This window comes from Berghia stephanieae, chromosome 4, assembly GCF_034508935.2.
Source record: "Berghia stephanieae isolate SIO BIC M18660-M18661 chromosome 4, UCSD_Bste_1.3, whole genome shotgun sequence".
Taxonomy (NCBI): Eukaryota; Metazoa; Mollusca; class Gastropoda; order Nudibranchia; family Aeolidiidae; genus Berghia; species Berghia stephanieae.
This window is the reverse complement of record NC_088363.1, coordinates 74,304,815-74,319,346: the sequence shown is the minus strand read 5'-3', so window position 1 is coordinate 74,319,346 and position 14,532 is coordinate 74,304,815. Positions and strand designations below refer to the sequence as shown.

The window sequence follows — 14,532 nt, the reverse complement described above, 5'->3', positions numbered from 1 at the left end:
ATATTTCAATAAAATTCAAATGAAAAAATATTTTCTGAGTCCAAAGTACGCAAGGGAATAGCAAAATAACCACATCATTATAAAATATTTATAAAACCGTACTTTTTTGAGAAAAAAAAATAAAATGTTGAAAAAATGTATTTTGTCACCTTTAAAGGGCAATAACTCTTGGTTCCAGCAATATTTCAACTTGGAGCCACCTATTTTCGAAATCCTCATAAAATTCTGCACTTTGTGTGAAAATTTCATGCTGGTTACACGATTTGCACAATTTTTCCATTAAGGGAACGGACTATTACAGGATAAAGAAATAAAGACTTTCGCTTTATTGTGCCGAGTTTCATCAGTTACATTCGCTAACGATTGTGATTGAATAAATAATGAAAATACACCACACAAAAGCTAAAATTATGAAAAGATAGGAAAAATTATGAAAAGATAGGAAATATTTCTACATGAATATTAATATAGCGCATTCCATGCGTTACCCCCCTGATCAATGCTTTGTAATATAAGTGGTAGTCTTCGTGGTTATAGTAAAAAGTAGTAGTAGCAGTAGCAGTAGTAGTAGTAGTAGTAGTAGTAGTAGTAGTAGTAGTAGTAGTAGTAGTAGTAGTAATAGTAGTAGTAGTAGTAGTAGTAGTAGTAGTAGTAGTAGTGGTGGTGGTGGTGGTGGTGATGATAGTAGTAGTAGTAGTAGTGGTAGTTGTTTTGCTGTTATTGTTTCTGCTGTTGTTGTTATCGTTGTAGTAAAAAAGAAAAAAAAACAGTTTTGTTGGCAGTGGTAGTAGTGATGTTGGTATAGAGAAGAAGAAGGGTAATGAGGAAGGGAGGAATATATATATATATATATATATATGTATATATATATATATATATATATATATATATATATAGAGAGAGAGAGAGAGAGGAGAGAGAGAGAGATAGATAGATAGATAGAGAGAGAGAGAGAGCAAAAATCTCAATCACAATTTGAGGTAAATGTACGATATATCGATGTTTTATTAATAAATGTTCATACTTCTGATTCACCACTTTAATGCTTTTCACAATTCTTCCACCATGTTCCATGTAAGTGTAAGCTCTCAACAACCAAGTCCCCATAGTATATCATATCAATTTGTGTGACAGGAACACACTTACAGTTTGTATCGGTCATTGGCTATATACCCAGATACAAGCATGAGTCGAGGCTATATGGAGAGATCTACCCAAGGATTAAAACACCGGGCTTGGAAATATTCATCATTTTCACATAACCGGTCACTGATCACGATCACTATCGCTTGACTTCAATACAAAACAAGGTAAACTGATGATTCGTACATGAAAAAGTACGATCAAGTCTACAAACATTCACTAAAATGCATTTTTCTCTATATCGAACGCAAGCAAATATGAAGCAATCCACTCGTTTAAAAGTTAAAATTAAAAACCATTTTTCAACATAAATTAAGTTATTTACAACTTAGGACCTCATTTACAAGTCAGAGCTTTTAATACTCCGTTCTGAAAAGGAAGTCTAAAATATTTAATGGGAATCAAGCTAGTCTTCCGATCCAAAGATGGCTTGCCACAACGCCACCACCTCGGCCTCGTCACTCACTCATTCACATATTATGTTCTTGCCACAGACCGGAATTTACTGGTTTTGTCAGCAATTATTTTTTTTTAAACACGCAAAGTAACCCAACAAGACCTTTTAGTTTTTGTTTATTTGTTGTTGTTTTGTTATTTTTTTGTTTTCGTTATTTTTTATTGCTTTGTTTTTTTTTTGTTCTTTGTTTTTTGTATTGATCTTATTTATTGCCCCCCCTCAATATCTCCACCGTTGGTTGGGTAGCTGATTCTATTAAAGCTAGCGGAAGTACTTTATGATGAATGGTCTTCTGTCCAAGAAAGCGATTCTTGTTGTCCATATTACAATACAGAAAATGGGGTATATAATACGCCATAAGCCTGATGTAATAAAATACACTTTCGTTCTATCAATGTTATTTCGCCGGTAAAGAATTCAAAATTAAAAGCTTAATTCGGGATAAAATGAGTTTTTGAGCTTAATTCAAGTTCCATTATTTAAATGCAAAATTTGATTATATGTCATTAATGGTCTTTTGAGGAGTGAACATTGTTGTGTATACATTTTGATCATTTTGTTTGCGTTGCTCTTTCGTTATTATGAAGAATGTGATAACACATTGGTGGTGATTTTAGTAATCTTGAAGAAGTAGAGATGGACACAAAATGTTTGTTGTAATTTGATTCTCAAACTATGAACCACTTTGTACTCATCAAAGATGTCAACTATTTCGTAGGATATGGGAATTGTTGGAATTTCAATTTTCTCATGCATTAGCGAAGTCCGTCGCGTGGTTGAGGAACGCCCCTGAGGAAGAATCAATAATATAAGATATGAATATAGTACTGCTGTTGTAATGATGGTGTTGGTGATGGTAATAATGATGATGATGATGATGATGATGATGATGATGATGATGATGATGATGATGATGATGATGATGATGATAATAATGGTGGTGGTGGTGGTGGTGGTGGTGGTGGTGGTGGTGGTGGTGGTGGTGGTGGTGGTGGTGGTGGTGGTGGTGATTATAATGGAGGCTGTGGCATTAATGGTGGTTGTAGTGGCGGTGGTCGTTGTGGAAGTGGTGCAGTGATGAAGTAAATTTTGTTGTCGTTTAGCATCATAATCAGTTTTATAAGTTCCAAATTATACAGACAATGGCGTGACGTTATGACCTCAACAATAGGGGGAAAAGTGTGATGTCAAAATACTGGTTCCAATCTCATTGGAAGTGTTAAACCAGTCTTTCAGAGGACTGGATACATTCATTGTGCAACTGATCCTCTGGTTCCAGAGTAAGGCATCTTATTTTCTAGCCTAAATAAATGCTGGTCGTCAATATAGATCATCCATTATCGCTCTTTTAAGCCCGGTAATCATAAGATTCTACCTATACATCCGGCTACTAAATCAGTTATCCTACATTATGATTCAATATGTAACATATTCGTCGTTCACTTTTCACTCCAGAGGACTGGTTACACACTTTCAAGGAGTTTTGAACCGGAAGAGAGAGAGGTATGACCTTCGCTTCCCTATTGTTTCAACACAGAGCTATAATGATGAGAATAATATGGCATATTATTTCACAGTCAACAGGCTACATTTCAAGCACTTCTATATGTCCAGATCATTTCAATCTTATAGCTTTAATATGCGCATAATTGTGTTAATGTCTCTTTTTAACACCTTACATTATTTGGATTTAGAGAGAAAGGCTTCAAAAATCAACATTTGATTAACTAAAATTTGCATCAACATTGATGAACAGCGACAAATTAGAAATTCTGGTGAGACCACCGTTGAAACATTTATCATTGCGAAATAATAATAGTGACCTTTCCACCTCACAAAACTTGAGTTGATAATGATGTAGACAAAACAAAGTTGACGTCACTCGGGTCTTTGTTATTATTTTTAGACAGCCCTTTTATGAGTTGTTCTCACAAACACATAGTTTGTTTTTTTGTATTGGTACGTTATTTACGGCTGGTGGATGTTGTGGGTATTTTAGCTACATACGTATCGTCAATAGTATCAGCGAGGGAGTCATGAAGGGAATTAAACAAAAGACGGGTGTCGAGGTGTGTGAGAAAAACAAGCTCTCTCTCTCTCTCTCTCTCTCTCTCTCTCTCTCTCTCTCTCTCTCTCTCTCTCTCTCTCTCTATCTATCTATCTATCTAGCTAGCTATCTATCTATCTAGCTAGCTATCTATCTTTCTATCTATCTGTCTCTAGTCATGATTTTCTACACTTGGTAAGAGTGATACGTTTAAATCATAGCCATCATTAATACATGCCGATCAGCTGAATCAATAAGCCTTGCACTCTGTGTTTTTATTTAAATGTTTTTACACATTATTGAATAGAATGGGAGGCAGACGTCGTGACGTCAGACCTTCCCTTCCGGTCCAAATTCCTTGAAAATGTGTAACCAGTCCTCCGAATGATTAACAATAAATAGGTGACTTAATATTGAATCATAAGGTTGCAAAACTGTTTTAGTAACAGGATGTACAGGCTTATCACTACGGAGCGCAAAAGGATGGGTGATCTTTGTTGACGACCAGCATTTATTTAGGCTAGGAAATAAGATGCCATCACCCTAGAACAAGAAGAACAATTGCACAATGTATGTAGCCTGTCCGGGGGAGAACTGGTTTCACACTTCCGATGGTATTGAAACCAATATTTAAACATCACACAGTTGTTCTCTGTAGCGAGAACGTAGATTCCGTCATTCAGGCCTATGTTACTATTTTTTTGCCATCCGCGTTTGTGAGTAATTCTCACTAAACTGTATTATCCAAACTATAAAAGTTCATGGTTACACACGGTTTTTTGTGTTGGCCCGTTATACTTTCGGATGACAATGACGTGAGCTTCTTAGCCAAGCGCATCTATCTATAGAAGGCTATTATTTAAATCTGTGTGTACATATTTGCTGATCTCATTGCCTTACAAAATCATGGAATTGATTTACATTTTTGAAGTAGCCAATGTTTTCTGATCCTTGACAAATATTCTCATTACAAAACTGAGCTCACAATAATTTGGGTTAACAGACATAGACGAGCATTTCAATTTTAATCAAAAGATAATTCGAACTTATTCATTTTCTATAAACTCATTTGCACACAACAAAAAAAAACCCTCATATTATTCCCTTTACTTTCATGAGGTGGTTTATGCTAATTCTATTCAAATTGCTAACTTTGATTGAATTTGCCGAAGTAAATATGAAAACAATTTGTATGTAAATTGGTAGTCAGTTGTCTGATGTTTATCCTAACAAAGCTTATTAGGATTTAGTTGTGTTAGCCTTTGTGAAAAAGAGAAAAATTGCAAAAAGTATTGTTTAACATTTTTTTTACAAACTAAATTTCATGTCGATTTGTTCTTTGAGACTCACCGCGTCAACCTGGTATTATGAGATAGATTCCGAGAATGTCTTTGTGACATTTTAATTTTTCAAATCAGTTTCTTAAATGTAGTCGAAATTCAAGATTTAATCCAAGTCTCATATTGTTGTAAAAAATTATATTTTCAGCATTATATTCATATTCATTTGGCCGTCCATTGAAAAATCAGGTATTTATGATTCTGGCCAGCAAACTCGTCCTTCAAGTATCGATCGATTACAATTACCCTCATAATGTCAAAATCTCTCAAACCGTGGACATCACAAAGTCCTAGGTTTGAAATTTTTGGCAAGAAAAAGATCATTTTAATCGATAGATATTATTTGAAAAACGAGTTTTCTGGCAAAGAAAATGAAATAAAATAAATATTGTTTTGTTTCTTTTTCTTTCAGAGTACAGCGGTATTGCTGGGTCACATTTGCAAAAACAACAAAAAGTACATTCTGATTATCTTATTAAATAAGACGCACAGATACCTAGCTATATCAATGCACTTACTCTGATTGTTCTCGATTGTGATTAGAGGGCTGCGTTCGTTGACCGTACTGTTGGTCGTGGACTTTCTGGACTTGTTGGTGACTCGTTTCAAAGCACTCTCCGCATCCCTCTTGATCTGTCTCACAGCATTCACATCCTCTGTGTCTTCGAATGAGTTCACATTCTGTGGAAATAAAATTATTTTAATTGTTTTTTTAATAAAGTCAATAGTGACTTATCAGTCCCACAGCATTCACATCCTCTGTGTCTTTGAAATGGTTCACATTCTGTGGGGACAGAATGTTTTAATTGTATTCTTAAGTCAATGGAAACTGATCTGTCTCACAGCATTTTGCGGCTATGTGGTCTTGTTGTATGACACTCGCTTTCGGATCGGAAGCTCCTGGTTCGAGCCTCGCTCGGCGCATAGTTGAATCCTTGGAAAAGGCTCTTAACTCACCATACTCAGGTGTAAAATGAGTACCTGGCTGTTAACAGCGTTGTCTCTGTCGGGAAAAAAATGTATTATCGCCTAACATGCGTTATGTCTCGTTCTATATGTTACGAGTTGCTGTTGAAAAGATCGTTGAGCACGTTTAGTAGATATTTTTTTTAAAAATTAAGACTAGTGATTAGAAAAAGGAGTTTGAAATAAAAAGAGAAACTTGAAATAGAAAGAGAACGGTCAAGTTTGGAAAATGTGAAGAGGGAAGCATGGGGTATAATTAGATGAAAAAAAAAGAGAATGGTTCATACGGGACATTGTCATTAATTTTAGTCACTTTAATCAGTTAAAGGTCGAACTCTGTATACAAAAATTTGGCCAGAAAACTCGACCTTCAATTATCGACCGATATAAATGACCCTCATCTTGGCAGAGTTCAATGTTTGAGAGTTTTTAACCAAGATGAGAGTCATTTAAATCGATCGATAATTTAAGGACAACTTTTCTCACCAAATTTTATAATAGAGTACGGCAATTAACTGGTTAAACTCAGCACTCTTGTACCTTATCTTGGAATGACCAATGCGTCTTGAGGGGCTTGCCAAACTTGTAAGGAGCCCGAGCAAGGTAATGAGCCAATGTTGAGAGACGATGTATCATCATGGAGATAAACTGGATCACGAATATTAATCCGAAGATGAACAAGAAAACCAGACCTGTAAAAGTTATGAAAAGATCGAATTTAATTTATTTTATTACACATTACACATTACACGGGGGCGAAGTGGCCGAGTGGTTAAGGCATTGCACTGTGACCCGGAAGGTCGCGGGGTCGAGCCCTGCTTCAGGCACTTTCGTTTTTTTTTTCCTTGGGCAAGACAATTAACCCCCAATTTGCTCACTTTGGTCAACATGGGTGATTCCTGTTGACATCAGACATTTTGTTTGATGAATTATCTATATTCCCTCATGGAATGCCTAGGCAATGATATCTTATCATGTCATGGCGGAAAGGCATACTTTAAAAAAAAAATATTTTACACATTATTGATTAAAATTTGGGCATAAGAGAAATTTCCACACATAGACAATAACGGATTCTCATCCTTCATGTCCTTAAAATTGAGACGTGAAAATCTTCTAGAGCTAGTTGTGATATTATGAATCAGGCAGTTCTTTCGTAAGTAAAACGCTATAGACTTTAGAGAGATCTCATAAATAGACATCTTGATTTGATGCGATCATAAAATGCTCCACATAAATTTATAAACTATTGTCCTTGCTTTAATCAACACATTATATCACAATGTATGATATCAACACCATCTTCATCATCATCAACATCATCATCATCATCATCATCATCATCATCATCATCATCATCAACACCATCTTCATCATCATCAACATCATTCTCATCATCATCATCATCATCATCATCATCATCATCATCAACACCATCTTCATCATCATCAACATCATCATCATCATCATCATCATCATCATCATCATCATCATCATCATCATCATATCATCATCAACAACAACATCAGCAGCAGTATTTAGATCAGAACTTTCAAGCTACAAAACAGTTGAAACCTGCTGATGACACTTTTTAGAGCTCAGGTTTTTATAAACAAAACAATAACCTTCCAATTCCGCTCATCTTAACTTGGGCTTTTTTACAACAGAATATCCGCTAAATGGACCCAAACGCTTTACAATGGGTCCCAAGCAAACAGCAGCTCTTAACATGAAGGGCGAAACATGACGCCTGTAAGACGCTATTACAATTTTGTCGACAGAGACAAAGCTGTTACCGGCCAGATTTTCATTTCACATATGAGTTCGGTGAGAGGATCTAAGAAAAGATCCCTTTTCAATGACTCAACTTTGCGCTTCTTACAGGGACTTACTCATCCGAAGGCGAGCGTTATACCAAAAGACCATTACTACAATCATTTCCCAATCCCCCTTGATTACTACCTACCTAGAGGATTGGCTCCCAAAACAGTGAGTTCACTCTTGGATGCTAGCGTAATGATGAGAATAAGCCACAAGATGTTACTCACAGCCATGATAATCAACCAGCTATTTCTCAGCTCAACCAATTTCACTGTAATCGAGGGAAAGGATCAAACAATAATGTGTTTTTTAAATGTGCCATTGATGGTCAAGTTGGTATCGTCTTTAAGTTAAAAACAAAGGAAGGGAACAACAAGGATAGTCATTAATAGCTAATATTTAATAAACTCAGTCTATTATTGAATTCCAATGTCTATGTATATATGTGTGTGAGTGTACACGTGTGTGCTTGTGTGTGTATGGGCTTGTGCATGTGTGTGTACGTGTATGTGGGTGTTGGTGGGTGGGTCTGTGTGTGTATGTATGTGTGTGTGTATGTGTGTGTGTGTATGTTATTGTGTGTGTGTATGTGTGCGAAGGGCGTATATTATTCCGATGTTAACCACATGTGGTATTACAGATGACCGCATGTTCTAAAAAATGGTGATATAAATATGCCTTGATGAAATAACAGATTACAATTTTCATCACCACTTGGGATTGAGTTCCTTCTTAAGAGAATTAGCTCAAGTTAAGGTAATGCAATCCCATAATGGATAAGGATGTCTGGTGTCTCCCCAAGTGAGGCACGGAACTTCAAAACAGACGAATTGTTAAACTACAAGTCATAAGAAATGAGGACATATAATTTCTTTCCATTTTTACAAGCGCTTTAAGACTGTAAGGTGAATATGTGACCTGCCGTCTTCAAGCGGTATTATGTCAAAATTGAATTATAGCCACAAATATGAAACTTGGGGTTCATTTCTATTGTTCAACGTAAAGAATAAATGCAATTTCTCATCTTGCAAAAAGACGGACGCTAGTAGTTCCTATCATTTTGATTACAAACTCACATTTCATGTTCTGGTTCATCCCGACATAATACCGTTTTGAGACGCTGGTCATATATATGTTTAATATCATCTCTTGATAAATATATAAACTATAAACTGTACATGAAGGATGTGACCTTCAGGCACGCCCACCTGCCCACCTCCTCCCTTTCACCGTTGTTTCATTTGTCTGAGTTGTTAAAGCAATACTTGAAAAATGAATACATCGAACTGAGACTATGGCTGTTTGGATATCACATCAGACGTTCTAAAAAAGGAAAGGCGACTTTCTTTTGAAAGATTTGAATTTGTGCGTGGATTACAATGATCAGATTTAACAAACTCAGCTATAAGGTGGTCAACAGAAATAGATTTTACAAATGAACAGATGAGACGGTTGAAGATTGAAAGATGACGAGCATTTTAGTGTCAAGAATAGTGCGTTGTCTAAGAAGAACGACATAACGAGGGAAGTAAAAGAAGAAGAAGAAGGAGGAGGAGGAGGAGGAGGAGGAGGAGGAGGAGGGGGGGGGGAGGAGGAGGGGGAGGAGGAGGCGGGGGGAGAGGAGGAGAAGGAGGAAATTGAAATCTAGAAAACTTACATTTAATTTCAGCTTCGAGACCGAAAGCTTTTAGATCAGGCTCCAAACATTTTGATCGTAGATTCTTCCAGAATTCAAACTCCGCCACATTAAATTCTCTCAGATAGTGAATGGGCGTCTCCTCCACTGCCTGGCGCATGCGTATTGCCTTTTGTTGGCCTGAAGATTTAAAAATGTACAACCATTTGAATAAAACTTGGGTACTTTTTAGTTTTAAAATAAGTTTTTAATCGATCAATATCCAACCAAAATAAGAAAGTATGCTAGATATTCCAGAGTAGGGCGGTAATTTGGTGCAATTTTACAAATAGTCCTTACCGTCTGTAGGGTCTCTCAACATCTGTATAGCATACATCAACCTCTTGATATGACCTGAAAAGAAGATGAATTGATTTTAATTGTAGTTGCGAATAAATTGTTTAGAAAGGTGGGAGGTAAATAACTTTTACTTGCATGATGCTAACCTAAAGTTGAAAGGAAAAAAAGTATTCTTTTTTTTTCAAGTGAGCACTTTATTACTTGATCAGTGCGTATTATTGAATATAAAATTTATTATTTTCACTGCGACAGTTTATAAGAAGTGGGACAAAAGAAAAAGAGGACGAAGCAGAAGAAGAAGAAGAAGAAGAAGAAGAAGAGAAGAAGAAGAAGAAGAAGAAGAAGAAGAAGAAGAAGAAGAAGAAGAAGAAGAAGAAGAAGAAGAAGAAGAAGAAGAAGAAGAAAGAGATGAAGAAGAAGAAGACGAAGAAGATGAAGAAGAAGAAGAACTAGAGCTAGAGAGCTTTTTTATATAGCGCAATACAAACAGCAACACTTACCATTAAGAACGAAACATGACGCCTGTTAGGCGATATTACAATTTTCTGGCAGAGACAAAGCTGTTGAAGGCCAGGTACTCATTTTACACCTGAGTACGGTGAGAGAATGTGAGTAAAGAGCCTTTTACAAGGACTCAACTATGCGCCGAGCGAGGCTCGAACCCAGGACCTTACTATCCGAAAGCGAGTGCCATACCACAAGAAGAAGAAGAAGAAGAAGAAGAAGAAGAAGAAGAAGAAGGAGGAGAGGAGGAGGAGGAGGAGGAGGAAGAGAAAGAAGAAGAAGTAAAGCATGTGGACGAGACGAAGGAGAAGATAAAGAGAAAGAAGAAAATAGAGCTAGGTAAAATTTTAAGAGTGAAAACGATTGTAAATTACACATATTGACCACCAAGAACCAAAGTTCATAGGTTACCTTCTTTGCTAATTCCAAGTTCCTTTTCAATATCTTTTCTATCAAAACGTTTCAAGATTTCCATTTCCCTAGGAGTTCGGATGTGATTCCTCCTAAAGTTGTCCTTGTACATGGGCAGTCCTATCTCGTGCAGCCACTCGTTTACATTGGTCTAAGGGAAAATAAATGATACAATTATTAAGACATCCAACATTAAAGTGGCACAAAACAACTAATAAACACATAATAAACCAAAACTGAATGTTTTTCTTATTATTGAATATTCTACACATCACAGTAATTAATCTGGTATTGTGAAAAATACTAAATTCAGCTTAGCTATCATGCCATCAAAATTCTAATAATGATGATGTTACATGCAATTTTGCGATTTTCCGCAGCAGCTTCAAATCGTACTCTCACTGCTACGCCTTATTTTGAGGAACGAGAGCCCAGTCGTCCGCGTATTCCAGCCTTAGGGGGGACGTAGAAATCCAACAACATTAGCACCAGAACAGATCCGTAAGTGACCCTATTTCTAAGCTTCCTGACTTTGCTCGAGGTGTCTCCCAGCGCGACGTGGAATTGTCGTTCCCCTAAGATTGAAGAGAACAACTTCAAAATATTTTTGCTCCTTACGATGTTTGCAAGTTTGAGCATTAACCCTTCGCACCAGACCGTATCGTACGCCGCTTATGGGTCTATGAATACAGCATCAGTTTGCTGTTTCCTTTCGAACCCTGCTTCAATATGCTCTGCAAGGGCAATGACCTGCTCCATGGTACACCTCCCTTTCCTGGAGCCCACCTCCTCGGTTGACAGGGCAGCGTCTATGACCGGCCCCATTGGTTCAATAGCACATGCTCCAAACGTTTATACAGGCAGCTCAGAAATGATTTGGGTCTGTCGGCGTAATTTGCCGGCTTCCCTGGCTTCAGGATGGGAACTATCATACAACTTTCGGCAGACGAATTGATGGGCACAAATTGTCAATCAGCGCTGCCGGGTAGTCAAAGTTCCTCGTAGCCAATTTCGACATCAAAATGACCAAATAGAACATACCGTGGCCAAATACTAATAACACCCCGATCTCCTTGACTATTTCATCGGTTTTCATTTTTAAATATCGACTAGACTGGCAAAATAGTTTTTGAAAATAACATTTTTGGCTAGATTGGCCAATCACTTTAGGGGCTGAGCAACCTTTATTTTTATCCTGATTTGGTTGAGAAGTTACATTACAACACATAGATCGCAAATACAATGCACACATCCTCTTCTCAAACATTCTATTCTTTTTTCTCTCAGTTGTTACCGCCCTCACAATCTAATAATCTGTCCGAAATATAAAAGTGTGATTCCTTCAGCAAGATATTTCCAATGACTCACATTTGCACATTTTCCCTCATTAATTAAATCAATTACTTTTTGACAATACTTGACATCTGGTGTGATTTTAGAAAGGTCGTGAAATTAATGCCAGATTGCAATTACCTACTCAGTTAACATAGTTGACCATCGTAAACCATTGGCATGGCGGCGAAATCTGATAAGGTTCATTGGAAAGTGTGAAAGGTTTGGCGTCATGCAATTTCCTAGAGGTGTAAAAGACGTTAAGAGTTTGAGGTCATACTTTGTTTACACTCGAAAGATGAAAACTCCGTTGAAGATCAAGTTGACATTAAATGTGAGTGTTGTGGTTAAAATTAGGTTTGATTTTACTTTGAATTAAAGAGCAACGATTTAATTAAAATGTGTGAAACGAACGTGGACTGAATGTCACATTATTGTTGTACAATAAAGCCTGTCCCTGTTTAATAAAAATAATAACAGAAAAACGTTACAGCCAATAAATATACTTTAATCAAAGCTTTTGCACACATAAATGCTTTACAATCTGCTTACCATTTTTTTTTACTCAATGCAAAGCAATATGGTTTCCATAGCTATTTACAAGCAAATTTAAGGTATTGTCGTGTGTTTTGTAGCTTTTGTGGTGTGATGGATTCAATAATAGCTCTTTTGCTTCATGGTGAGCGTGCCAACATATGTTATGGAGCCGAATAAGCAATCTCTCTGAATTTGTTCCACAGAGAAAAATTCATATGGAGAAATGTCCGGTGACCCAGGCGGCCAGGCAGTCGAGTCCATTACTCCCATGGAAACGTGTCGCTTAGAAATTCACGAACAGCTTGTCTTCAAGGTGGAGGAGAACCTCCATACTGAAAAACTATGGCTGATATTCACGAAGATGGGGTGCAGCTTTGAACTTTAGTCATTTGCAATTATCATTCTCGTAATAAAGAAAGATGGGCCTATTACTCTTTTGTGAATCTGTAAGCACCAAACAGTCACTTTGTGTCGCTGCAAATTTAGAATGTTCTGTTGCTTGTTTGTTGGGGGGGGGGGGGGGGGGGGGTTGAGTTTTGTTGTGTTTTTTTTTTCTATTGGCCTTTTTTATATTGTTCTTTTGTTTTTGGTTGGGGTTTTTTGTTTGTTATTTTTTGTTGTTGTTTTGTTTTGTTTTTTTTTTTTTTTTGTTTTTTTTTTTAAAAACCGTTTTCTTGTCCTGTAATGGTCTGCTAAACTGTGCTATAAACTGTGTTGAGCAACTTTGCCCATTCCATTTCATGCAATCACATACATAGCACAAGGATAATTTTGTCGCACTGTTCTCAATCCAGAAAAGAATGGGGTAAATCTGGTCTTTTAAGTTTTTGCTGATTTTGCTAACTTTGTAATAAAGGTCGATGACCAATAAGATGGTAAAAACCAGATGCAAATATCTATAATGGTTTTAGATTGTGATTGATTGCTGCTTTATTTTTATATAGGTTTGTTCTTGAAATGTGTATGAAAATAGTTTTTGCTTTGTACCTTTTTATTGATATATATATTGTGATGGAATGTTTTTATATCAACGTATTTCCTGCAACATGATTAGCTTGTGTCATATAAGTTGCCCACTAAATCAAGTGAGTGTTTGTTTGTTTGTTCGTTTAGTTGGGGTTTTTTTTTTGTTGTTTTGTATTGTTTTTTTTTGTTTTGTTTTTTTTTTGGGGGGGGGGAGGGTTGGTTTGTTTTTTGTTAGTTTATTTTTGTGGGGTTTTTTTTTTTTGGGGGGGGGGGTATGCTTTTGTTTTGTTTTGTTTTTGTTTTTTTAGGGTTTTTAAATTGATAAATTTTTTTTACTGTATCTTATTATTGATTTTTTAAATTGAAAATACTATGGTACTGCATGATTTATATTGGCAATTGCCTAAAAAATAATCCTTTGACTTGAAATGTTATTAGAAAAAAAAAAGAAGAATAAACTACAGTAAATTCTGGGATGTAAAAAGTTTGGGCCAAAAGTGAATATTGCAACTTCAAAAAAAAAAAGAAATAAGAACAGAATACTTATCTCACATTGTTCATATAGATATAACATGGGTTGGTAGGTAACATTACCAATCACAGGGTGAAAATCTAAATTAGGATTGTAAAATGAGCTGATTCCTAATTTGGCTTTAAAGAGTTATCCGACGGCTGAAGTAAGTTGCAAAGCATTTATTCAATGTTGATATAAATATTGTTTTGTTTTGTTATTTTGTATTGCTTTTTGTTTCTGTTGTTGTTATTCTTGCTGTTGTTTGTTTGTTTTGGGAGGTTTCCCCATTTCCACGTGTATCATGTGTACAGCAGATTACAAAATCTTGAAGCAGACATGACTCTCTTATGCTAAGAAAAAACACACCTATTTCGTGTAAGGACAGAAAATTTGAACTTCAAATATTGATTTAGTTAATGGTCTCTAATATTGTCAAAAAGTTTCAAACCTAATACTTTAAAAAGCATTTTCAAACTCAAAATTCTTTTGAGAAGTCTATGGTCATTTAATTGATTGATT

General features: G+C 36.1%; 1 protein-coding gene across 1 annotated transcript in view; it reads right to left on the bottom strand.

Moving 5' to 3' along the window:
* Positions 1 to 982: 982 nt before the first annotated feature.
* LOC144971228 (uncharacterized) overlaps positions 983 to 14,532 on the bottom strand; it is a gene marked incomplete at its 5' end in the record, with an annotated part of 42,881 nt that continues 29,331 nt past the window's right edge. The window contains 7 exon segments of the mRNA XM_078911736.1: positions 983 to 2,389; positions 5,506 to 5,668; positions 6,494 to 6,645; positions 7,920 to 8,045; positions 9,432 to 9,590; positions 9,750 to 9,803; positions 10,665 to 10,815. Coding sequence (XP_078767862.1) covers positions 2,349 to 2,389; positions 5,506 to 5,668; positions 6,494 to 6,645; positions 7,920 to 8,045; positions 9,432 to 9,590; positions 9,750 to 9,803; positions 10,665 to 10,815 — 846 coding nt within the window.